Source organism: Xiphophorus maculatus, chromosome 8, assembly GCF_002775205.1.
Source record: "Xiphophorus maculatus strain JP 163 A chromosome 8, X_maculatus-5.0-male, whole genome shotgun sequence".
In the NCBI taxonomy this organism is placed as follows: Eukaryota; Metazoa; Chordata; class Actinopteri; order Cyprinodontiformes; family Poeciliidae; genus Xiphophorus; species Xiphophorus maculatus.
The window spans coordinates 26,535,578-26,560,350 of NC_036450.1; the positions used below are offsets into that span (position 1 = coordinate 26,535,578).

At 40.4% G+C, this 24,773-nt stretch overlaps 1 protein-coding gene and 1 long non-coding RNA gene across 2 annotated transcripts; both read left to right on the forward strand.

The window, feature by feature from the left end:
• The first annotated feature begins 3,075 nt into the window (after positions 1-3,075).
• On the forward strand, positions 3,076-3,808 carry LOC111609419. The gene is made up of 2 exons (XR_002753119.1): positions 3,076-3,635; positions 3,748-3,808. It is a non-coding gene; the product is annotated as an uncharacterized LOC111609419 (long non-coding RNA).
• An 11,358-nt stretch (positions 3,809-15,166) lies between these two features.
• LOC106700352 (keratinocyte differentiation factor 1-like) lies at positions 15,167-16,381 on the forward strand. Its single transcript, XM_023338711.1, has one exon. It carries the CDS (start codon positions 15,167-15,169, stop codon positions 16,379-16,381), a length of 1,215 nt encoding a protein of 404 aa, XP_023194479.1.
• Positions 16,382-24,773: the final 8,392 nt, after the last annotated feature.

The window sequence follows — 24,773 nt, forward strand, 5'->3', positions numbered from 1 at the left end:
ATTTTAAAGGAATCCCGATGGAAGAGCTCACTAGAAAGTCTTAAGTCTGAGTCTGGCGTGATGGAAATTGACGGCCTTGTATTCAATCTAAACATAAAGATTGCAAATGGATGCAATGGACCAGAAGTCTTTCCAGGACTCTTCTGTAACGGCCCTGTGGCAGTCAAGCGATTTCCTAAACATATCAACAAAAGCCAATTGGAAATAGCTAAATTTCTATGTTCAGACAGATTAAAAACAAAACATCTGTTGCAGCCCCTTACTGTGATTGAAGACACTTACTTGGCCTATGTAGTCTTGCCTCTTTGTGAATATAATCTCAAAGACCTGATTGAAAATAAAGATTTTCCCGAGAGACAAAACCTGACTGAGCAGTGGAGACTGGAAATCTGTCAGGAGTTATTGCTGGGACTTCAGGAATTCCACTCACATGAAGTGTTGCATGGAAATCTGAAGCCTGAAAACATCCTGTTTGGTAAAGGAAACTTAATGGGCAAACTGTACAGTCATTTTATTCACAAATGTTGATAATCAAAATGTTAATTTTGATAAAATTATGTTTTGATATTTATATGACTAAAGATATGTTATTTGTCTACAGATATCAACAACAAAATGTGTATTGGAGACTTTGGAGCAAGCAGAAATGAGGATCATGGAGACACTGCATCATTTTCACTGCAATTAGGTGGAACTTTGTCCTGGGCCAGTTATGAAGATGTTGGAGTTAGAAAAAGCAAATACAAGAAGGAGTCAGATATCCAGGTGTGTTGAGCTTAAAATGCTCATTTAATTGTATACTACATACTAGGATTGTTTGTTGCTCTATGATTTTGTTCAGTCATTAATAATAATAATAATCAGACTTATTATTATTCACTCTGCATAGTTTGACTTTGAGGACATGGTTTTAATGTAATCCGTTACATTTTAGGTAGCAGGATGCTTGATGCATTACATCCTGACAGATGGACAACATCCCTTTCAACAAACAACACCATACTTCAAGAATGCCTTTGGGATATTTGAAAATGTCAAAAATGGCAATTTCAATCTTCACTGTGAGGAAAGATGGAGCAGCCAAAGAGATATGATTTCCCGGATGCTGAGTAGATCACTCGAAGAACGTCCCACCATTGAAGAAGCTCTTCAGGCATTCATGTGTGAGTACTATTGCTTTATTAAATATATTATCTAATCTTATGGGCTAAAAGCACTATCTTATGTAACTCATGACAACTGATTAACTGTATTTACAGGTTTGGCACATCGACCTGATTATACTGCAACCATGAACAACGGTGGATGTGAGAATCAAAATGAAGTAAGTAATTCTTTCAAGTAGGGTAGGCTAATATAACGTTAGTTATCTGTAAGAGACTAAAGATTTTTCCACAGTAGAGATTTTGTCTTACTTTGTATTCCACTGCCTAAATATATTTATTGTCACCTGATATAGACATGTATTCACTATTTGTTGTTGTTATTATTACAGGATGGACCCCCTTCAACAAATTCCTGCCCTGAAACCTTTAATGACATGAACATTCCAGAGAGTTTGGTCACAGATCTGCCTGGCATCACTGCCAGTAACCCGCTGCCTTCATCTCTGCCGACAGAAGAGGAATTTTCTGAGTGTGAAATGGTAATAAAGTGTTTAATTACTTAAGTAGTGGTAAAGATAGTTATAAATGTATAAAATAAATATGCATGTATGATATTATTATCTTGTTTGCAAAGTAATTAATAAATAAACTACATTTTCTTTCAGAATACTGAAGAACAAGTTTCCCCTGCTCTGGAAATGTCAGATCAAGAAGTGAATGATGACCCACAATTGGAGGAAGAAGAAACTACAAAAACTGAAGTAATCCACAGAAAACCATCTTCTAAAACTGAGCAGCACTCAAATGGCAGTAACTCTCAACAATGTAAGATCACAGTAAAAATGTCTTCAAACACTGCCCATCAACGTATCTATGACAAGAAGAATTATTGTCTTTTCTGTGAGAAGCCTTATGCAAAAATTACAAGACATCTGAAACAGAAGCATTCAGACCAACCTGATGTGGCCAAGGCACTCGCACACAGGAAAGGATCAAAAATGCAATCCTTGCTATTGGCCAAAGTAGCAAACATGGGAAACTATCAGCACAACTGTTCTGTCCTGACCTCTGGGGAAGGAGTAATCATCCCAAAAAGGCAAGCAACCCATCAATCAGCTGGAACCAACTACCTACCTTGCAAGTTTTGTTTTGCTATGTATGTCAAGACAGATCTCTGGAGGCATTATAAGCGTTGCAAACTCCGGTCAAAAGGAGACATGGTCACAAGAAAAGTTCAGGCAAGTTCTTCCATGATGTTGCCCATGGATATTGCGATTTCCACTGGACTTCAGAGGGTTCTCCAGGACATGTCATATGACAATGTATCTCAGTTAGTAAAGGCAGACTCCCTTATTATTTCACTGGGTGAGAGAATGTACCTCAGAAACGGAGAAGTTGGACGACATCAAGCAGACATCAGAAATAAGATGAGGGAACTTGCCAGACTTGTTCTGATGGCAAGAAACATTGACAAGGATGTTGTTTTTTTGAAAGACTTGATCTGTCCAGGAAAATTCAACACAGTCCTTGAGGCTGTAAAACAGATGACTGGGTTTAATGAGTTAACCAACAGATTCAAAGTGCCTTCAACAGCACTAAAACTGCGGCATTCTCTTGTGAAAGTGTCACATATTTTGCAAGGAGAGGCACTGCGTCAACAGAATGTTGATTTAAAATCAAAAGCAGAGGAATTCACCAAGTTAATTGAACTAGAATGGACAACACATGTATCATCCAATGCCCTGAAAACGCTTTACCAGAAAAAATGGAATATCCCCCAAATACTGCCTTTGTCAGAAGACATCAAAAAGCTCCAGGACCATCTGAAAATCCTCCAGGTGGTCTACAAAAGAAATCTCACTGATAAACCAACAGCAAAATCATGGAGCGAACTCGCTCAAGTCACTCTGACACAGCTAATACTGTTCAATCGTCGTCGTGAAGGAGAAGTTTCAAGAATGGAACTCAGCACATATTTACAAAGGAGCCAACACAACATGCATGATGAAGTTTTAGAGAGCCTTTCAAAGTTTGAAAAAAAACTTTGTGAGAATCTCACCAGAGTAGAGATACGGGGGAAAAGGGGCCGCAAAGTGCCTGTCCTGTTCCCAACAAATGTAAAAGAGTCTGTGGAACTTCTGATTAAAACTAGAGAAGAGGCTGGGATTTCCCCCACCAATCCCTACATTTTTGCTCGTCCATATTATGGATCCCAAGAGAGCTTTCGTGGATGTGACTGTTTAAGACGGTTTGGAGAAAGCTGTGGAGCTAAACTCCCACAGAATCTCACATCAACCAAACTACGGAAACATGTAGCCACAGTGTCACAACTCTTAAACCTACAAACCCACGAACTAGACCAGCTGGCAACTTTCATGGGACATGATATTGAGGTCCACAGGGAATTTTACAGACTGCCAGAGGAAACAATCCAAATGGTAAAAGTCAGTAGACTTCTTTTTGCTCTGCAAGGTGGAATGGGTAAATTTAAAGGAAAATCCCTGGAAGACATCACACCAAACATCAACTGTAAGTAAAGGATTTCAAATACGTCTATTTTGTATGAAATATGCAATTTGGACACTGTCGGCAAAAAAATAAATGTTGTGTTTAAATATTTACTGAAAACATTTTGTTGCAGCTGAGGAGGAGTCTAGTGACTCAGAAGCAGATGTCCAATCTGAGGGGACTGTTAACAGAAGTCAAAAAGGTAATTTTTTTTGCTCCTGTATAGTAATGGTAAAGGAAAAAAAAATCTGAACTTGACTGAATAGTTTTAAAATCATATCGTTTCAATCTGATGTAAACTTCTCATTGACACATATATTTCAGAAACGTCGAAGGATAAACACTGCAAGGAGAGAACTTCATCATGCAAGGCAGCTGAGGGCAATAAAAAGTCATCATTGGCATCAAGTCAAAAGGGTATGTTTTTCAGTTATCTCTATAAAATACTGCAAATGAAAAACCTTGACTTTCATTTCCTAAATTTGGTGTTGGTGCTTTTTATTAATCAATTTATTCCTTCTCTTCCCTCATTTGCTTACAGGGAAATCCAAAAGGCCCTGGTCAGAGACAGAAGGAGAAGTCATCATCCAGCATTTCAAGGACCATCTAAAGGAACTGAAGATCCCTGGAAAAGTGGACTGTGAAAGATGCCTAAAAGAGAATCCGATCCTAAGGGACAATGGGAGAGACTGGAAAGCAGTTAAATATTTTGTGCACAACAAAATTGCAGTTGTAAAGAGGAGCTTGTGCCAAGAATAACACCACAAATGCTTGGAACCAGAATCCCGACACCTCACATGATGGACAGACAATGTTAACCACTACCGTTACGGAGCATCAGTGTTTTGTGCCTGAATGCTGGGAGCTCGCACTACGGAGCGTCAGTGTTTTGTGCCTGAATGCTGGGAGCTCGCACTACGGAGCGTCAGTCTAAGGGTCACAGTGATGCTCGTCCATCTAAATGGAGCTTTAACATACTGATTTTGAAATGTGAGCTGTGCTTAAACCCAGCCAGTCAAGGCAGAGGGCTGCTCATCCTGAGTCTGGTTCTGCTGGAGGTTTCTTCCTGTTAAAAGGCTAAGCCTTACTCCGCCTGTCAGCGCCTGGGGATAGCCACACGCATGGTCCTTATGTTGGATTACTGGATCCCGCGTCTTCCGTACCTGGGGCTGGCGGAGTTACAGCAGGAGGCAGAGCGGGAACGCCGGACAGCGATCGCCATGCTGAAAGGTAACCCTCTGCCTCCCAAGCCGCACAGTCTCTCCGCCAGCCCAGACCCAGCTCCAGCTCCGGAACCAGTAACTCCAGTGTCTCCGGGACCCTCACCTCCAGAGTTCGCGGCAGCGGATCTTCCGCAGAACGGAAGATCTTCCGCCGCTGAGGATCGTGCACCTCTCGTTGCTGCTCCGGATCTTCCGCCTCTCTTCGCTGCTCCCGCGCCAGAGACTGCTCCAGGCTGACAGGCGGCCCCGGTTAGTGGGTTCTCGGCTCTACCAGACTTTCCCAGTGTTCCTCCTGAGCCCCCCAGTTTTCTTCCAGAGCCCCCTAGTTCCGTCCCTCCTCCAGAGACCCCGCCTCCTAGTGCTCCTCCCGAGACCCCACCTCTCAGTGCTCCTCCCGAGACCCCGCCTCTCAGTGTTCATCGCCGCCTCAGGGCAGCCCCAGAGACTCGTCGTTGCCACCTCCAGCGCCTGGCTGTCTCGTAAGCACAACAAGAGGAGGGTGTTCCTGGAGCAGCTAGGAAAGGCACTCGTAACTCCACTCATTGAAAGAAGGAAGCACATCCCCTGCACAGAAGCTTCAGCAGCAGTTGTGAAAGCTATTCAGAGTGCAGCAGCTCCTGATCAAGCTGGGGATCCATCTACCACAGCCACTTCCCCAGCTAGGGCAAGTAAGAGGAAGAGATGTCAGTTCTGCCCTCAAAAGAAGGACTGTAAAACACATACTTTGTGCTGCAGGTGTAAGAAATATATCTGCTAAGGCTGTGCACTTGCATACTGCCCTACATGTGCTAATTAGTTGAATGGGTTATGTTATTTTTCATATTTTTGTATTGTACAGTACATTCTCTTAAATTGTTCACTGAAGAAAAGTAAAAGAAAATGAGTCATTGAGATGAATAAAAATGCATTCGAAACTCCTTTTTGCACATTTTTTTCTTTTCTTAAGCTATAGAAATTCAAGTGGAGAGGGAAAACTCAAGTATTCACACATTTTGTGGTGAATTACACTATACAAGTTGAAATTTGGTGTTTAAAATTCAATTAAGCTGCTTATATTGGGGGTTTAGAGAAGATGGGTCATTTTGACCCAGAGGACACAGGGTGTATACAGAAAATGAGGACAACAGGAGGCTTTGGGAGAACTACCCCTCACCAGTAACACCAGTAAGAGGAATGGCGTTCTCTCAAAGGAGGAAATAACAAAAGGCATGACTTCTTTCACCTGCATTTACATCTGGTAACTGTTTAATTGTTGTCCCAGGATGAGCTCAATCTGGCTTCTAGAGAGGAGGAGGGGCTGACTAAATGTTCTATGTTAATTGGGATTGTCCAGACTTGCATATAAATTAGTGGTGCTCTGATTACAACAAAAGCTGTAGAGTTATCACTTAAAGAGAACCAGTCTGATAACATGAGACTCACAAAGCAACACATCATGTTTTGATCAAAATTAAATCAACAGATGAGACACCAAGTCAGCGAGTCACTATCTATCAGTCTGGAAAGTCTTTGGATGTTCAGAGAGAAACATCCACAACAACAACGGAGAACCTTTCTGAGGAGCCAACCGAACATGATTACTCCAAAAGCTCAAAGGCGACTCATCCCGGACGTCACTTAAGACCAGAACAACATCTAAAGCTTTGCTGCCTCGGTTAAGGTCAAAGTTCAAAATTCAACACAAATAGACTCGCTTGGACAGTTCCAAGGCCAAAACCATAGCTGACCAAAAAGAACATAAAGGCCTGTCTCACATTTTACAAACAACGTCTTGATAACTTTGGGGAAAATATTCTGTAGACTGATTTAGAAAACATGCAATACTGACAGAGAGCCACAAAAAAAAAAACATGTGACGTTGGGTTAATCTACTTATTATAGTCTAAATAGAGGAATAGATGGGAAAGAAAGTCAGGTCCAGATGTTCATTAGACTGTAACAAACGCACTGCAAAACACCAGTTTTAAAGTCCCTCCACTGGCTCCCTGTAGCTCAAAGAATAGACTTTAAAATACTGTTGTTAGTTTATAAATCACTGAACGGCTTAGCACCACAATACATTAAAGATCTGCTGTTGTTGTATCAACCTTCCAGACTTCTCAGGTCTTCTGGTTCTGGTTCTGCTCTGCATCCCCAGAACCAGAACCAAACAAGGAGAAGCAGCTTTCAGCATCTATGCACCACAAATTTGGAACAAACTTCCAGAAAACTGTAAAACAGCTGAAAAACAGACTTCCTTTAAATCTAGACTAAAAACCCATCTGTTTAGGATTGTATTTGAAACGTAATCAATTACAAATTTATTGATGGAACTTGACTTAATGTCATGTTTTGATTGTTGATTCTATGTTGCATTGTGTTTCTGTGTTTATAATGATGTAAAGCACTTTGAAATGCCTTGCTGCTGAAATGTGCTATACAAATAAAATTTGATTGATTGATTGATAGTTAGTTAGTTCTTTAAATGAAAAAGACAATAAACTTATAAATACTCAGGGATGGCAGTAAAAGAGAGAGAGAGAGACAGAGTGGGGAAGTAACAAGAGAATCCAGAGTAGAAAGTAATCTGATTACTGACCAGAACAGTGGCTGACTGGTGCAGGTGAGAGAGAGGAGCAGGTACGCTCCTACTGGCTCCTACTGGCTCCTACTGGCTCCTACTGGCTCTTAATGGGACCTGAGCGAGTAAAATGGCTTTTATAGGTGTCAGAATTAAATGCACAGGTTTATGTGTATGCATAGCCATAAATGATACATGCTGACAGCATATCTGTATAAATATACAGAACTGGAGATGAAGAAAGGGCAAACACTTTATATCCAGTATATGTCCACAAACATTTTTTTAACAAAACGTATGACTTTTAGAAGGTAAACATATTCTTCATATACCTTGCCAATCATATTCGATTTGTACAACAGCATTTTAGAACCACTGTAGATAGAAAAATATATTTTTTTAATTTCCGTAAAAGAACTCTGGGAACAGATGAGAGAAAAGAACTGGGAGAAATTTTGTGAATCTCAGAAATTAAAAAAAAAAAGTTTACTTTTTTTTACTTCTGAAACTCAGAAATTTTCAAACTTTTCTAGAAAAAGAAACAACCTGAAATTCATCTAAAAATTTCCGAGTTGTTATTTTCTTTTGGCTCTAATACACAGTCATAGATTTGATATGCTTTGATCATGAGGTGAGTTTTACAATTTTCCTTTTGTCCTGCTTCAGGTACAGTGCTTAAGTCTTCTTTTGCTTTAAACTCTAAAAACTACAACTGAAAAAGCCACAGAGTAACTGCCTATGGCTGCCCAGTGTTATGAAGGGATCCTATTGGCTGCTGCTAAGAGACCTGAACAGCATCATTAGCCTCATGCCAATGCTGCCTTATTCCAGGAAGTTCTGATCTTTTTACTGATTCAAATTGAATTAAAGTCACAGTGCTCTCTTGGCTGCACTGAGATTGCTTCTTCATGAACCCTCCAGGGTCGGAGCACGAACATGTTTTGGATTGTTGAATCAAATCAGTTCTATTTACACAGCTCACTATCAAACATAACTGACTGCGAGAGGAACACAGCATCAAACAGCGCCCTCTATCCTGAAATGTTGAGTTAGAAAAAAATGAACTAAAGACATTACAGGAAGAGAAAAACTCAACCAATTTTAAACTTTTGTTCCTGAGGATGTTCACAGAGAAACTGACAAAATAGTACATTTTTGGAATTAATAAGTAGATATGACAGAGACATTCAAATTTATTACCTCCACAAACAACCAATCACAGAATGCAGGTCTAATAGTAGACGTGTAGAACAACAAACATACTGAAAATATCCAGCAAGTCCCATTGGTTCAGCACATGCAAACCAGGAAATACAGCCTTCTTTTACAGCTGAACACGTGCAGAATGTCTTATACGTGATATTGATATGTTGCGTCAGGTTTAAACACCTATTGAGACAGATTTAACAAACACAAGAAAGACAAGAGAGTTAGATTCTTTTGTACTCGCGAGGAGAACAGCCAGAGATGTTTTCAGTCACACATCTCTTCCGTTCTGAAAACATATGTGTCCGTTCTCCCTTTTTATTGCTGTTAGGATCCCTGTTACAGAGAGCGTCTCAAAGGGGACGCTCTCTGTAACAGCGTTACAGAGAGCGCTGTTATGCTGCTAGTCACTAACAAAACACATTGAGTGCCTCCCTTCCTATTACCTCTGGATCCTAACACCAGAGTGCTAATCCCAAATCAGCTCATCTCTGCAGAGGGAGAAATCACATACAATGTGTCTGCAAGACTTCTCTTTTATTTACAGGAATTACAGCATGCATAATGGCACAAAGTTCCTCTCCCAAATGGGGGATGGGTTTCCGACCTATTGATAAAATCTCAAACAGTTTTGTCGGAAAATTCCACACAGCATCACATTGGAGTCACATTCTGCTGACTTTCTAACATCAAAGAGATTGGGCTGACCACCTGTGGACAGGAAAACAATGGGCATCTGCAGCATTACCATTTGGCTGGGGGTTGTGAAACCAGGAAAACCTGTTTGCAGCCAACAAAACAATGTTCCCTGATACTCCAGTGTCTATATAAAACTATTGACTTTTATTTATCAGATTTGGTGTTAGCAATTTTTAGTAATCAATTTATTAATTTCCCTCCTTCTTTTACATACAGGGAAATCCAGAATACCCTGGTCAGACACCGAGAGAAAAATCATCAACCAGCATTTCAAGGACTTCTTGAAGAACCTGAAGATCCCTGGGAAATTGGACTGTCAAAAATGCTTAAATAATAATCAGATCCTAACGGATAATGGAAGAGACTGGAAAGCAATAAAATATTTTGTGCACAACAAAATTAGAGCTATAAAGAAGAGCTAACAACAGTCAGGCCAGCAATGATTGGGACCTAAATCCTGGTACTTCACATGATGGACTATCAATGTTAACCATCTGGACACTGGGAGCTGGCATTACAGCAGTCCATGTAAATGGATCATCAGCATTTTGAATTTAAAATGTGAGCGGTGGAGGTTTTACGCCCCTTATGAGTAAGGACTCTATCTGTAGGGGAATAATAAAAACACGGACACGATGTCACTGCTTTCGTCTCCAGTGTTGTAATGGAGGAGCAGAAGCGTCGCGTTCCCCTACATCCGATCAGACAAAACCAATCGAAACTCGAATGATTAAACCCTCATAACTTAAAATCTAAAAGGTTGAACTTTTCAAGAATCATAACCAATGTCACCGGAAAAGTGACATTAAAAAAAAATACATTGTTTTTAAACTTCATTAAACTTAGGCTACCCTTTACTGTATCTGTCTGTAGCACTGAACTTGAAAGACCAAAATAATCGATCGCAGATCACTAGATCTTGTTTTCCCTTTTGGTTGTCTAAAATAGTTTTATAACCACTACACACTCCCCTTCAACAGAAATGTCGTCCTCGACATTCAATAAGGAAAGGAGTAAGATGACAAATATAATCCTTAAAACCATAAAGAGATTACTTGGTCCATACACAGGCACTTGACCTAATCAAAGTCTTTAAATGCCAATACTAAGTCCAAAAGAAAAAGGTGGATCAGCAATACACAAACACAGGATCGTAGGTGGACACCTGAACTGGCTCCGGCCACATAGACCTTGCTTGAAAGGGTCCACAATAGTGCACTGGGTCAAGCCAATATGTGGACCTTGGTGGAAGTCCCAAACTGTAACAAGATGGATAACCCAGTTCCAGTGTTGTATAAAGTACTGAAATCTCAGAGTCAAGTAAAAGTATAAGTACCTCTCCAAAATACGACTTTGGTAAAAGTCCAAGTCACTGACTGAAATGTTACTTGAGTTAAAGTCTTAAAGTATCTGAAACTTCTTGTACTTAAGTATGGAAATTACTGTAAAAATGGATGTACTCAAGTAATGTAATGAAAAGTACAAGTAAAAAGTAAAACAAGGCAAATGCAGTTTGAATGACTTTTTTTATATTTTGGTAATCTTGTCAAATACACTTAAAATAATGTACCCAACCAAGTGCAGGCAAAATTAAACCTGCTAATAAATTGTTCCAGTTTTAAAGAGTAGCACATGTTAATGGTTTGTGGTTTTGAACTTGCATGCCTTTCCTATATTCGTTAAATTTAGTCTAAATTGCTATCGCTATGGCTTCTGTCCCCCATTGAACTAGGGTGACCAGATGTCCTCTTTTTCCCGGACATGTCCTACTTTTCAGACCTAAAAAGATGTCCGGGGGGAATTTAAAAATTGTCCGGGATTTTGGTCAACTGCCTCAAACACATTACATAGTTTACAGTGCATTGTAGGGCGCTGCGCACGGCGCTGCGTGTCACGTAATCCCTGAGCCGCGTCAGTGCGGGCAGCACTTCCCCCCCGCTGTAAGGTGTTCTGGTTTCCCCAACAATGGGAGAAGCGAAACAGGTGTATCCTATTGGTGGTGACGAACAAGCCCAGGCAAGCAGGCTTCCGACTTTGTTCAGTAGCCTACTTGCTACTTGCTAATCAGTAGGTGGGATCAAAACACTTTGTTTCTCTCTCTCGCTTTTTTGTAACGAGTAACTAAACCACACATTGAAAATGTATCGGAGTAAAAGTACGCAATTAAGTTCGGAAATATAGTGAAGTAAAAGTGAAAGTCATCAAAAATTTTCATACTCGAGGAAAGTATGAAGTACTCCAAAATATACTTAAGTAAAGTAGTGAAGTATTTTTACTTCGTTACTATACAACACTGCCCAGTTCATCATAGGTAAATCGCCGTGGTGGTCGCCGTTCTCTCCTAGGCCTATCTTGTACTCGCTCATCTCCACCGTGGTTCTCACATGAAGGAGGTGACATGGATGGTGGTAGAGGATTGTCTCCACAATTTTCCAGTTGTTCAGGCACTCCATCTTCCATTAGCAGGTCAGGCATCGCTTGATCTTCCTCCAGATTTAACACTGTCTCTCGGTCCTCTTCTGGCCTTGTCCCTCCCCTTGCTGATGTGGGCTCAGGGTCTGCCGACACATCAGTGTGCTCCTCAGCAGTGGGACCTGTTCGGTTGTGTGGCTCAGGGCATGGGTAGTAAAACCATTCATCCTCTGAATCCACACCACTGATGTCCTTTTGTTGACTATTATGTTCACTGTCACTTGTTTGTGTCGAACCTTTTTTCCGTGATCTGGCAACTTTTAGGGGAACTTCCAGAGGTAGGTGGTCACAGGGAAGTAAGAGGTTGCGGTGTAGTATCCTACTATCTCTCCCCTTTCCTTGTTCAGGTACCACCTCATATACAGGAGCATCCTTATTTACTCGCCGCACAACCTTGTGGATGATGTCCTCCCAATGACTGCGGAGTTTACCAGTCCCACCTCTCGGGGTCAAATTCCTAACCAGGACACGGTCTCCAGGTTCCAGCTCTGAGCTCTTTATTTTGCAATCATGGTTTCTTTTGCCTCTTTCAGCTGATTTTCTTGCATTGTTCCGTGTTATCTCATAAGCTTGTTGCATCCCTTCTCGCCATTTTCGCATGTACTCTCTGTGATCAGGTGTACCTGTTTCTGGTGTCAAGCGGAAGAGTACATCAATCGGCAGTCTTGGAGTCCTTCCAAACAGAAGAAAGAAGGGGGAAAAACCAGTGACTTCACATTTTGTGCGCACACAGTTCCACCCTGCTCTGCACATCCCAGACCATCCTGGTAACAACCAGCCTCTAGTTGCACACTTTGCTTAATCTAGAGAGTCTGGGCTCTAGTTGCTGAGGAATGATGGCTTCCTGAAGGCGTGGGCATCTGGCTAATCCCAAATGACAAAATCTGAAAACAGGAGAAGTTACACTGCTTGCTCTAATAGTCTAAAAATGAAAACAGTAAACTGCTTAATTAAAACCGTTTGTTTAGTATCCCCTGTGTTTACAAAGCAAGACAAATATTTTCTGTCTTTGACTGTTTTTTTTTTCAATGTGATGGAATAATCTGGTGACCATTTTGATAGATTACACACATCTGACCACTTGGTGCAGATGTGCAGACAGTTCCAACTTTATGCACAGAGAAAATCTCAAAGGTCACTATATCAACAAACAGAACAGAACAATAGAAGAATTTCCATCACAGTATCATCTCTGATCCGGACACTATCTGAGAGCTGATGACAGCATGTTGAAGAGTTATGGACCAGAGACGTTGGAGCGGATCTAGAACAGCTGAACCACTGATATGAAGAGTCTTGCCAACATCTAAAAACTTCAACTGGTGAAATATTGCATTTCAAATTGTCATCACTGCAGAGAAAAGTTAAATATATTAAGTTTGATAATGACACAATGTGCATTTTCTCTTCCAATTGTTGAATATTGATTGAGCAGAATAAAAATGAAATGCAATTACATATCATTAGCACCATCTAAAAATTTGATGGGGAAAAAAATGAACTGACAGGATCTTTTGTGACACAGTTTGTTAAAAGGACAGACAACAGAAAACTCTAGAGTGACCTCCACTCCAAACTGGGATTTCTTTTGATAATTTGTTTTGTTGTTTTTTGGAAGCTCAGCAAATAACTTGGTAGTGTTTTACCTCTCCCACTTTGCACCAAATCAGAGTACTTTACTGGCATTGGGCCCAGAGCACCACTAATTTATATGCAAGTCTGGACAATCCCAATTAACGTAGAACATTTAGCCAGCCCCTCCTCCTCTCTAGAAGCCAGATTGAGCTCATCCTGGGACAACAATTAAACAACTATCAGATGTAAATGCAGGTGAAAGAAGCCATGCCTTTTGTTATTTCCTCCTTTGAGAGCACACCATTCCTCTTACTGGTGTTACTGGTGAGGGTTTGTTCTCCCAAAGCCTCTTAAAGTGGCTGAAGATCTGCTGTTTGTCCTCCCAAAGACACAGAGCATAAAACACATACATTGACATTTAACTATGCAGTTTTGGGCCACATGGAGGCTTGTAACATGTTCTGGAGACAAATGAAGTTTCATAAGTATGATTGCTGTTGATCTAGTTAGTTAATTCAAAGAAATGACATTGTGTAAACTGTTTCTGTCAGCCAACAGAAAAGGATTTTGTAGAGTTTGAACATGACTGCCAATTTGAACATTTCTAATACTTCCCAAGTACTTTAAGTGCAGCCATGTCATGTAACAGAACCATCAAGATGAGTTGGTGAATGTTACATGAAAGAATCCTCAGAAAGCAGAAAAAAGCTTTGACCACTTAAAAATCTTTAAATGTACATACAGTCCCCCATTACTGTTATGCATCTATTTCAATAATGAACTTCAGTGATGTCACTGAGGGCCAAATGAGCATTATTGTGGCCCTCAGAGGGCCAGTAGTAACTGTATGACAGGATATATGTTACTAAATGCAATGTCATATAAAGTGAATGTAACTGACTCATGAACAAGATATATTTCTGTATTTAACTATTTATCTCTGTAATGACTAAATTCAAATATTTCATTGTTTTGAGTAACAAAGAACTTAGCTGGAGTTCAGATAAATGAGTCGTCCTTTTCATTCTTGTCCCCCTCTTGCCTCCCATAGATATTTTTCTAGATCCGCCCCTGCTTGTACTTTTATCTGTTTGGTATTGGTAAAAATTGTTTTAGATTAGAATGTTTTTGTGGGATATAACATGTCCATGTTGAAATCAGAGAAGTAAAAGCATACATCTAATTCCTCTTTAAACCTCTCATGGCCACATTTGGCCTGTGGGCCTTCAGTTTCACACTTGTGATGTAGATAAGGCCCCCAGTCGTTTGCTTAGTGCAGAAGTTGAGTACCACCATTTAAAAACAAATGCAACCGTTCACTCTTTTGTTCTTTTGAATGTCCTGGATTCAGAGAGGACTGCATATAATCTGGGCTCCTTGCAGAAAGAGGCATTCTTCTTTCCAGAGGGACAGAACAGATCTCACATTTTCTACTGTTTTCACTACAGATTTTTGAGGATCTGTTGGAATTGCTGAGCACAGCCACATCTGAGAGGACAAAACTCAAACTTTGATTTCTTTCAACGAAGTACTGGGAAACGCTCGGCAGCTCCAGGGACTCGCTTTTTCTTTTTTTGACCAGAAGAGACTGTTTTTATGTGCTGGGTGATCTCGTGCTGTGGCGGCGCCGGACTCCGGGCTTCGACTGGTTCATTGTCGCTTGTTGGATGAAACAGTGACTCACCTGGAAGTGCCTGGTCCTGTCGACACTTTTGAGGCGGTTTGAGGTTCTAGCCGAAGGAGCTGTGTCGGTGTGAGACTTCCGTTGTTTGCTCACCAGCAAGCACAACCACAACAGTTTCTGGGCGCTTTGAGCCATGCCTGGCCACAGCTCAGGGGCTCCCCAGACGTCCTGTCATTCAAAGCACCACACCTCCACCTCTCAGGGCAACCACAAACCAAGTCGAACTATATACAGGGAGAGCACGGGCTTAGGTGACCTCAGAGATCTTCATGGGGGACATTTCCGCGAGCACCACAACGACCACCCTCGGCATTCAGAGAGCAAGAATGGCACCAGTAGAACTTTCTCGAGAAACCGCACGGCCCGGGGCTCAGAGACTATAGGATTTATTCCAGGATTGGCTGACAGCGCGCCGGCCAGCAGGCCTTCATGTAGCTCCTGCCCCTCTATGGGCTGGAGTGCCTGCAAGGCCTTGCTCTGCGGTATGCTCAATTGTGGCTGTTGTGGCAGCCGAGAGCTCTCTCTGCCTGTTAACGAGAGCTCAACAGACCACCCACCCAAATCAGGCAGTGAGCCTTCTAACGGCATGGCTCTGACCAACCCAACCTGTGGTGTCTCCATGGAGCCCAGCAAGCCCACCAAATCTGCCAGTTTACCCACCAGCGAAAGTTTCCGTTACCAAGACATTCGTTTTAGAGGTGAGATTGTAAATTATCCAGTGAATCCTTCCAAACGGACCTGTCCTCCCGCAAAAGGGGAAAGCCAGAGACTGATCAGCAACACCAACCTCTTGTCTAACGACTGGTACGACTTGGACGACCCGTGCGACACCACAGACGTTGACTCTCTTATCACCAAGAAGCTCTTGGAGCTGTACGCCTTCCATCAGATCGAAGAGCTCGCCAAGTGTACGTCCGACTCCTCTTTCATCCGCAAGACGAACGAGATAAGCGACCTTATCTCCAACATTGCCCAGAACTACAACCTGGAGGAGCAGGAGGCCGAGTGCAAGCTGGTGCATGGGGTCATCCGCATCAGCACGAGGAAGGCCAAGAAGAAGGCCAGCCACCAGCGTCCTAACGGCAGGAACGACGGGACTCTGCCCGAAAGCGGCAACGAGACCATGACCCAAACCTTCATGAGCAGTGATTTTCCAGAGGTGAAAGTGTCTGAGCAAACGCCGTCAGACGAGCTGGTGAGGAAAATGAGACAATACGGCTCAAGGACATATTCCTCCAGCACTTCCACAGCCTACTCTCCCTACCAGCACAACACCAGGACAAACTCTTCAAAGAGCTCCTCTGCTGATTTGAAAGGCTACGCAGAGATTCAAATGTCTATATGCTGACAAATCATGTAGCCTCCTTTCATTTATACTTTTACTGAGCAGAGCAACTTTATCCTACGTGGGTATAGTTCTCCTTACATTGGTCTTAATATTTTTTTTAATCTTTCCTTTAAAAACCACCAACAGAGGAGCTTTTCTTTTGTTATTGTGTCATTTTCTCATGGCAGAGGGATGTGAGTTGTTTTTGTTTTTTTTTATCCACGCAGTGTTTTAGGTTCAGACAGTAAAGGCTCAGTATTCAGGAGGCCAGAGCAGGACAGAACCGTCCTCGTTCTTATCTTTGTTTATACAAGTTGCCTTATTCTGCATGTACAGCTTAATGTCTCCTACCATTTTGCTCGACTGCTGAGGGACACTTTGGTTTGTTTCACCCGCAGACTATATTGTTAAAAACCATATTTTGATGTACTGTATTTTCCGCACTATAAGGCGCACCTAAAAACCTTCAATTTTCTCAAAAGCCGAGAGTGCGCCTTATAATCCGGTGCGCCTTATAGATGGATCAATATTGAGCCACATCAGGTCTCGCAACTACGGTAAGCAGCCGCCAACTTCATTTTCCCCCATAGAAGAAGAAGCGCGCGGTGCACTCTGGGTTTTGTGTAAAGACCCCAAAATGGCTCCTATTGAGAGACACGCTTACGACGCAGAGTTTAAGCTCAAGGCGATCAGTCACACAGTAGAACACGGGAATAGAGCAGCAGCCAGAGAATTTAACATGAACGAATCAATGGTTATAGCGGAAGTGGATATATATATATTGTGATGGCACTAACGTTTGATTTACCGTAACATTATCAGACTGTTTTTAACGTGTTTATTGAATCGAGGAAAACTTCCCCTCCACTACACGTTATTTTGGAGGACAAAACATTTTGGAGGACAAAAACCAGCTTGGAGATTTTTCTGCTCTTCATTTTGAGCTCATAACAACAGGTAAGTTCCACACTTTACCAAATTCCTCCCTTGTGTTTTATTTAGTCTGTAAAGCAAAAATATTAATAGATTTGTATCTTTTCATCAAGTCACATGTATGCTTTTGTTTGAGAATATAACGTTTTCTGTTTAATACCCTGAAGCAGGTTCTACTTTTAAAGAACCTCATTTGGGTTAGTGTGGAGTACGACACTGAGCTGCATGTTGCTGCAGTCTGTGTTTATTATCTATAAAACTATCATGTGTTCTCAAGGAAGGTTCAGCCAGTTTGAACATTGTGGGACTGTAAATGCAAAGCTCAATGAAACCCTGGTCATGTTTTTCAGGTTATGGAGTTATTGCCACCAAAAACATTGAGCCAGGAGAATTCTTGCTGGAGTATGTTGGAAGACATATCTCTGCCTCTGAAGGAGAGGACCTGGTTAAAACTATCATTACCAGGGTTTTCGACCTCCCCCCTGAAATCCCGAAAGAGGATCAAAAGACCCTGAGTCCAAACTGACAACTCTGATGGCTCAAATTAGCATCCATTCTTCAATTGTAAATGTGGCCGTTGACCGTCAGGCCAGAAGGTAGGAATGTGAATAGTCCATGTTGAGGGTGGGTGCGATCTATGATGGAGGCAGCTCTACAGTAGACTCTCCTGTGCTCTTCAATTTAGTTTTGAAGCATACATGAAGTGTTTTTGGAGAGATGTGACCTTTTGCAGCTGATCCATGATGTTGTGCTGCATTATCCAGGTCATTTTGCCAAATGTACATAGAGTTTGCAAAACATACAATCTGTTTCAAGAAATATGCAAAGGTTTTTCTAAAAGAAATTAGTAATGTTTTTCTTTTTAAATAAAGCTAAGTGGGTTTAAAATGACAGTTTAGAAATAAACTAACCAAATTAATTGTGTTGATGCACCTCAAAAAAATCATGCAAAAAGTGTAAGCAAAAGAGATCTGGGAGACTTTGCACATGCAAATTTGCATGTAGCCTTTTGTGCTGTGGAGGATAAATAGGTGACTGCTTCACCTATTTAGTTCACAAGAACTAATGGCATTTATTTCAGTCATTATCTTGCGGGGGGTGACCAAGGTTCCATCACTATGTGACAGCTGATCAGCAAACCTGGCAAACATGATTGACATGGCAGCACTGAATGCACATGTGCTTTATCAGGCATGCATTGGGGTGCAGGAGAGACGGGTGGACTTCCTGGTTGAGCTTGCAAAAGAGTTGGGTAACTCTCATGTGAGTGAGAAGAAGGCACACAAGGAGAAACTGCTTCGGCAACAACCTTCCACACCCAGCTCAGGCAAAAGGGCGAAGTGTCAGGTCAACCATCGATGCAGGAACAATTGTGCAACTGTGAGATGCATTGAGGCCATTACCAGGGTAATTACCAGGGTAATTACCAGGGTAATGGCCTTATTTACAGAACAAAAGTGCCTGTTCACACCTGCTTATAGGATGCTAACTAAAATCCTTCAGGTCAGTCGACCCATCTCTGGACTCCAAAGGTAGAAATTTTAAATGACCTTTCTCTGGTAATGCTCTGGTAAGATTCATAAATAATGATCACATCTAGCCAAACAGAAAAATTAAAATGGTAAGTAACACAGTCAAAAGTCTCTGTTAATTTAGTAACTGTTTCATTTAACAAACTGACTGAAATAATTTGTGAAAACCCCAACTGTCAATGGCGACAGGTATGTAACTATTATTTACATATATTTAGATTTTATTCAAAACATGTTTTAGCAAATGTCATGAATCTCAGATATTACTTTTTCATCTCTCATTTTTACTATATTGTTAATGAGCTTTAAGTGGCGTAAATGTTTGTAAACATGTTAAAACTCAAAATGCAAAAATTCTTTCAAAGATTAGAACAGTGGTTCCCAAAGATTTTCTGGGCCCCCTGATTACAATCCCCCCCCCCAAAAAAAATCAACTGGACACACACATCGTTCAACCAGACATAAATCTATACACATATTTTGTTTTCAAACTCCACTGAAGTTCATTTTATATTTCAGGTTTCAACAAAACAAACTACAAACCATCTTAACAGTGAAACACTTTTGTGTAACTTCTTTTTTTTTCATTCATCTATACCCCCCCGACCCCCCTGCAATGGCACTGCAGCGCCCCACACTTTGGGAACCACTGAGTTAAAACAAACTAAATTCTGTATAATAATGTAATGCTTTTTTTCACAAAACAGAAAACAAGACAAAAGAATAAAAGTTGTATTTTTGTTTTGTTTGTTTTCCTGGGGTGTTTTTTTTTTTTTAGGGGGATAATGATTAAATGATTACCGTAAAATGTAATATCTAATGACATTACATTTGAATCATTTATTTGTCTATCCCATTTGTTTGGTTTTCAGTTACCTCTATAATTCTAATTAATGTACAAAAATACTTTACTTTAACTCTGCTGTGAGATTGAGTGTGGGTCACAAATGCAGTTTGTTCTTCTTACTGTGTGTGTATGTGAGGGCGTGTTGGTGATAAAGTTGCTGTGTGTGTGTACGCGTGTGTGTGTGTGTGTGTGCACATAATGATTACAGCATCCAGAATGGCCTTCTGTTTGACTTCAGTTTATGGAGGTTTTCACAAAAACAGACAGATGAGTTTAATTTTAGCTCTGCTGATGGTTGTTATGATCACAAGAACAGAGCGAGTTTAGCAACTTGTTAGTTGTACTTCATTCAAGCTCAGCATGCAAAACACTAGAACTTATGAGCATGCATGTGAGTGCTGTGTGTTACACACATGTGAAGGAGTCGCCCAGAGCAGAAGCTCTGTGGACTCCAAGCAGCACTGCTAATAGAAACAATGTGAACCTCCTGAGGTCCTGATGATGTGTTTTCCCCCCTGTGGGGAACTTTGATATGTGCTGAATACTCCGCTGACTTCTACCACCACATGCCTGCACTATGCTAACAACAATTCTAAAATCATTCCTGATAATGTATGTCACCTTCAGCAAGAAACATAAAAAACAAAAATCAGCTGAAGAGGAGACAAAGGGCCTGTCACGCAGAGGCTCAGTGTTTAGAATGAGGCGTGACAACAAAAATGCAGTTGAGGTGGATTTATTCAGGAACTGCAGGTCACATTTACACCAACATCATTTTACAGAGAGCCAAAGAAGCTGGCTTTTATACCTTGAGCAATTTCACCATCCATACCAAGGAAATGGATAGTCAAAGTTAAAAAAAGAAGTAAACATTATTTACACAAACCTAACACAAAAGCAAGAAATGGTACCAATAAATAATATATAATAAATAATAAATGTGACATTTAGTTGAATGAATGATCAACTAAATGTCACAATGCAACTGAAATAAAGAAAGGAGAAACATTTGAAACAACATAATATCAATATCACGTATAAGACATTCTGCATGTGTTCAGCTGTAAAAGAAGGCTGTATTTCCTGGTTTGCATGTGCTGAACCAATGGGACTTGCTGGATATTTTCAGTATGTTTGTTGTTCTACACGTCTACTATTAGACCTGCATTCTGTGATTGGTTGTTTGTGGAGGTAATAAATTTGAATGTCTCTGTCATATCTACTTATTAATTCCAAAAATGTACTATTTTGTCAGTTTCTCTGTGAACATCCTCAGGAACAAAAGTTTAAAATTGGTTGAGTTTTTCTCTTCCTGTAATGTCTTTAGTTCATTTTTTTCTAACTCAACATTTCAGGATAGAGGGCGCTGTTTGATGCTGTGTTCCTCTCGCAGTCAGTTATGTTTGATAGTGAGCTGTGTAAATAGAACTGATTTGATTCAACAATCCAAAACATGTTCGTGCTCCGACCCTGGAGGGTTCATGAAGAAGCAATCTCAGTGCAGCCAAGAGAGCACTGTGACTTTAATTCAATTTGAATCAGTAAAAAGATCAGAACTTCCTGGAATAAGGCAGCATTGGCATGAGGCTAATGATGCTGTTCAGGTCTCTTAGCAGCAGCCAATAGGATCCCTTCATAACACTGGGCAGCCATAGGCAGTTACTCTGTGGCTTTTTCAGTTGTAGTTTTTAGAGTTTAAAGCAAAAGAAGACTTAAGCACTGTACCTGAAGCAGGACAAAAGGAAAATTGTAAAACTCACCTCATGATCAAAGCATATCAAATCTATGACTGTGTATTAGAGCCAAAAAAAAATAACAACTCGGAAATTTTTAGATGAATTTCAGGTTGTTTCTTTTTCTAGAAAAGTTTGAAAATTTCTGAGTTTCAGAAGTAAAAAAAAGTAAACATTTTTTTTTGAATTTCTGAGATTCACAAAATTTCTCCCAGTTCTTTTCTCTCATCTGTTCCCAGAGTTCTTTTACGGAAATTAAAAAAATATATTTTTCTATCTACAGTGGTTCTAAAATGCTGTTGTACAAATCGAATATGATTGGCAAGGTATATGAAGAATATGTTTACCTTCTAAAAGTCATACGTTTTGTTAAAAAAATGTTTGTGGACATATACTGGATATAAAGTGTTTGCCCTTTCTTCATCTCCAGTTCTGTATATTTATACAGATATGCTGTCAGCATGTATCATTTATGGCTATGCATACACATAAACCTGTGCATTTAATTCTGACACCTATAAAAGCCATTTTACTCGCTCAGGTCCCATTAAGAGCCAGTAGGAGCCAGTAGGAGCCAGTAGGAGCCAGTAGGAGCCAGTAGGAGTGTACCTGCTCCTCTCTCTCACCTGCACCAGTCAGCCACTGTTCTGGTCAGTAATCAGATTACTTTCTACTCTGGATTCTCTTGTAACTTTCCCACTCTCTCTCTCTCTCTCTCTCTTTTACTGCCATCCCTGAGTATTTATAAGTTTATTGTCTTTTTCATTTAAAGAACTAACTAACTATCAATCAATCAATCAAATTTTATTTGTATAGCACATTTCAGCAGCAAGGCATTTCAAAGTGCTTTACATCATAACAAACACAGAAACACAATGCAATATAGAATCAACAATCAAAACACGACATTAAGTCAAGTTCCAACATTAAATGTGTAATTGATTACGTTTCAAATACAAACCTAAACAGGTGGGTTTTTAGTCGAGATTTAAAGGAAGTCAGTGTTTCAGCTGTTTTGCAGTTTTCTGAAAGTTTGTTCCAAATTTGTGGTGCATAGATGCTGAAAGCTGCTTCTCCTTGTTTGGTTCTGAGGAACTGCTACCTTCCGCCTCCCACTCAGCCACTCCAATATGACACTCAGAGCAACTACTGGATTATTTAAACAACACATGTCAGTATTTCTTTATCAAAGTTGTTTTTCTCTAACATGTTGCTCTCCGGAGAGGAGGAAGCAAACGGTGTTTTACACATTTCTATAAATGTTTATTATTGTCTCATCATCTGTGTGAACTGGTTCTCCCCTGAAGCTTTGTTGGCAGCTTGATGTTTGTGCTTCTTGATCCGTGACAGTTTTCACACACAAGTTTGATTTGGACCGACATGGTTGGTGCATCTTTGTTTACTGTGGGAAGGAGAAACAATGTCTGCCCTGCACTGGCTCTCCACTCAAACCAGACTGCTTCCTCCTGAAAAATCTCATTGATGTCATTTTGTTTCTAATAACAATAATAATAATAAAATGCTCCATGCAGTTTTGCATGAGAGTCTGCTGTTTCATATTTAGAATGAAATACAAAACAAAGATCTCTCTCATTCTCTGGGTCTGATCTTTTTTATCATCACATTTTAAAACATTATAATTTCTGAGTCCAACAATGGTAACTATCATTCTCATGATAAAAAATTATATTCTATATTTTACTCTGCAGCAGCCTATGCTCCTTATTTTCAAGGCACCAATTTTCTCGTCCGCCTATCAATTGGAAGGTTAACACACACACACACGCACACACACGCACCCACACACACACACACGATTTTTCAATACAAAGTAAAATATGTAAAATGTGTTTTGTACATTTTTATGTTTATATAATCATGCTTCTAAAAATCACATATCTACAGTGAACTGCTTCATGCTTTGTAACTGTTTTTCACTGAATAAAGTTGTTCCATGTTGCTGATGGATGATGTCAGTTCCAGTCTTAACAGTTAATCATTAATTAACGGTTGACCTGTTGAAGACATTTAGGATGAAGTGAAATAAGTGACTCAAACTGTAGCATCATTGTTCTAAGAAGGTTGAAAAAACAAACACTTTTTCAACACTTACTGGCACAAGTTCACTCTCAGTACATTGGTTATTTTGGGTGAGACCTGCATACACTGTACGACTAGTATTTAGGTCAGTTTTTAGTCAACACAAGACAATCACCAGAAAAGAAAACTTTAAACACAATTCAAATCATTAACTAGAAAATTTCTGAAGAAATTTTAACGGGGCCTGCCAAAGTGTGCCTGTCGGTTGGCACACTTCATGGGCGTTCTGATGCTACAAATTAGCATCAATGCTAAAGTAAGCTACAATGTACTCAATAGCATGTGGAGATTGACAAACATGTTGAGTAACATGGACTTATGCCATTCAGTATGTTGAAATTAGTGTACAAGTTAAAATGAGCCAAACTGCTAACATTAGGCAAAATGCTGTCAGTAGCATGTGGAACATCACTCCATTCAGTGTACTAAGCATGGCTAATAAATAAGAAAAATAGCTAAAAGCTTCTTTTAGGGAAAAGGCTAATGCTAATGGGGGCAAGGAAATGCAAAGGTTTGTGCTAAGGTTAATTCACTGTCTTGTGCAGTAGGGCAGTGCAATAACCTGAGAGAAAAAAGATAGTAAAGGCTAATATCAGTTAGCACTACCCTGAGAGGAATATTTAGGCTTTTCTTTTGAAATTCTTTTACAAAACTTAACGCGGTGTCACTGTTGCTCCCCGTGATTAAGCTCATAATTACAACCCTCTGTACTGAATAGCTCTCTGATAGCAGACGGTGTCCATAAACAAGTTTACTAAATATTGTACAATAACTGAAAACAGAGATGTAACTTCTATCATGAATATAGATTAGTCAAAAACCCTCCAAATTACAATGAAATACTTCTACTTCTGGTGGGCAACGGAAGTAACACCCTTAATCGTTTCCCCAGTAAGCCTCCCAGGAATAAGGTTGATAGAATGTTCAATTCCAATGTCATTCAATGTCATTGTCAATGTCATTCAATTCCAATGACGTCAGCGGTTCTGACGTCACTCTATGATACCACAAAGGAGTCTCTCTCTTGAATGTAGCTCGCAGACAGCGTTTTCTCAGACCTGTTCCTCAGTTCTATCGCTACAGATCACTCTTCAGAGCACGTTTGAAATTAATTGAAACAAGCAAGATATCGATTCCAGATATTACACGCCTTTCAGAGAAGCAAGAATTTACCACAATATAGACATGAAGAAACAACAGATTGTTTGTGAACATGAAGCTTTTCCAGCTGAGCTTTCATGGGTCGACATGATGGACCTCAACATGCA

Excerpts from the sequence above, each read along its gene's own strand:
- LOC106700352 (XM_023338711.1), top strand. The coding sequence starts at position 15,167 with ATGCCTGGCCACAGCTCAGGGGCTCCCCAGACGTCCTGTCATTCAAAG.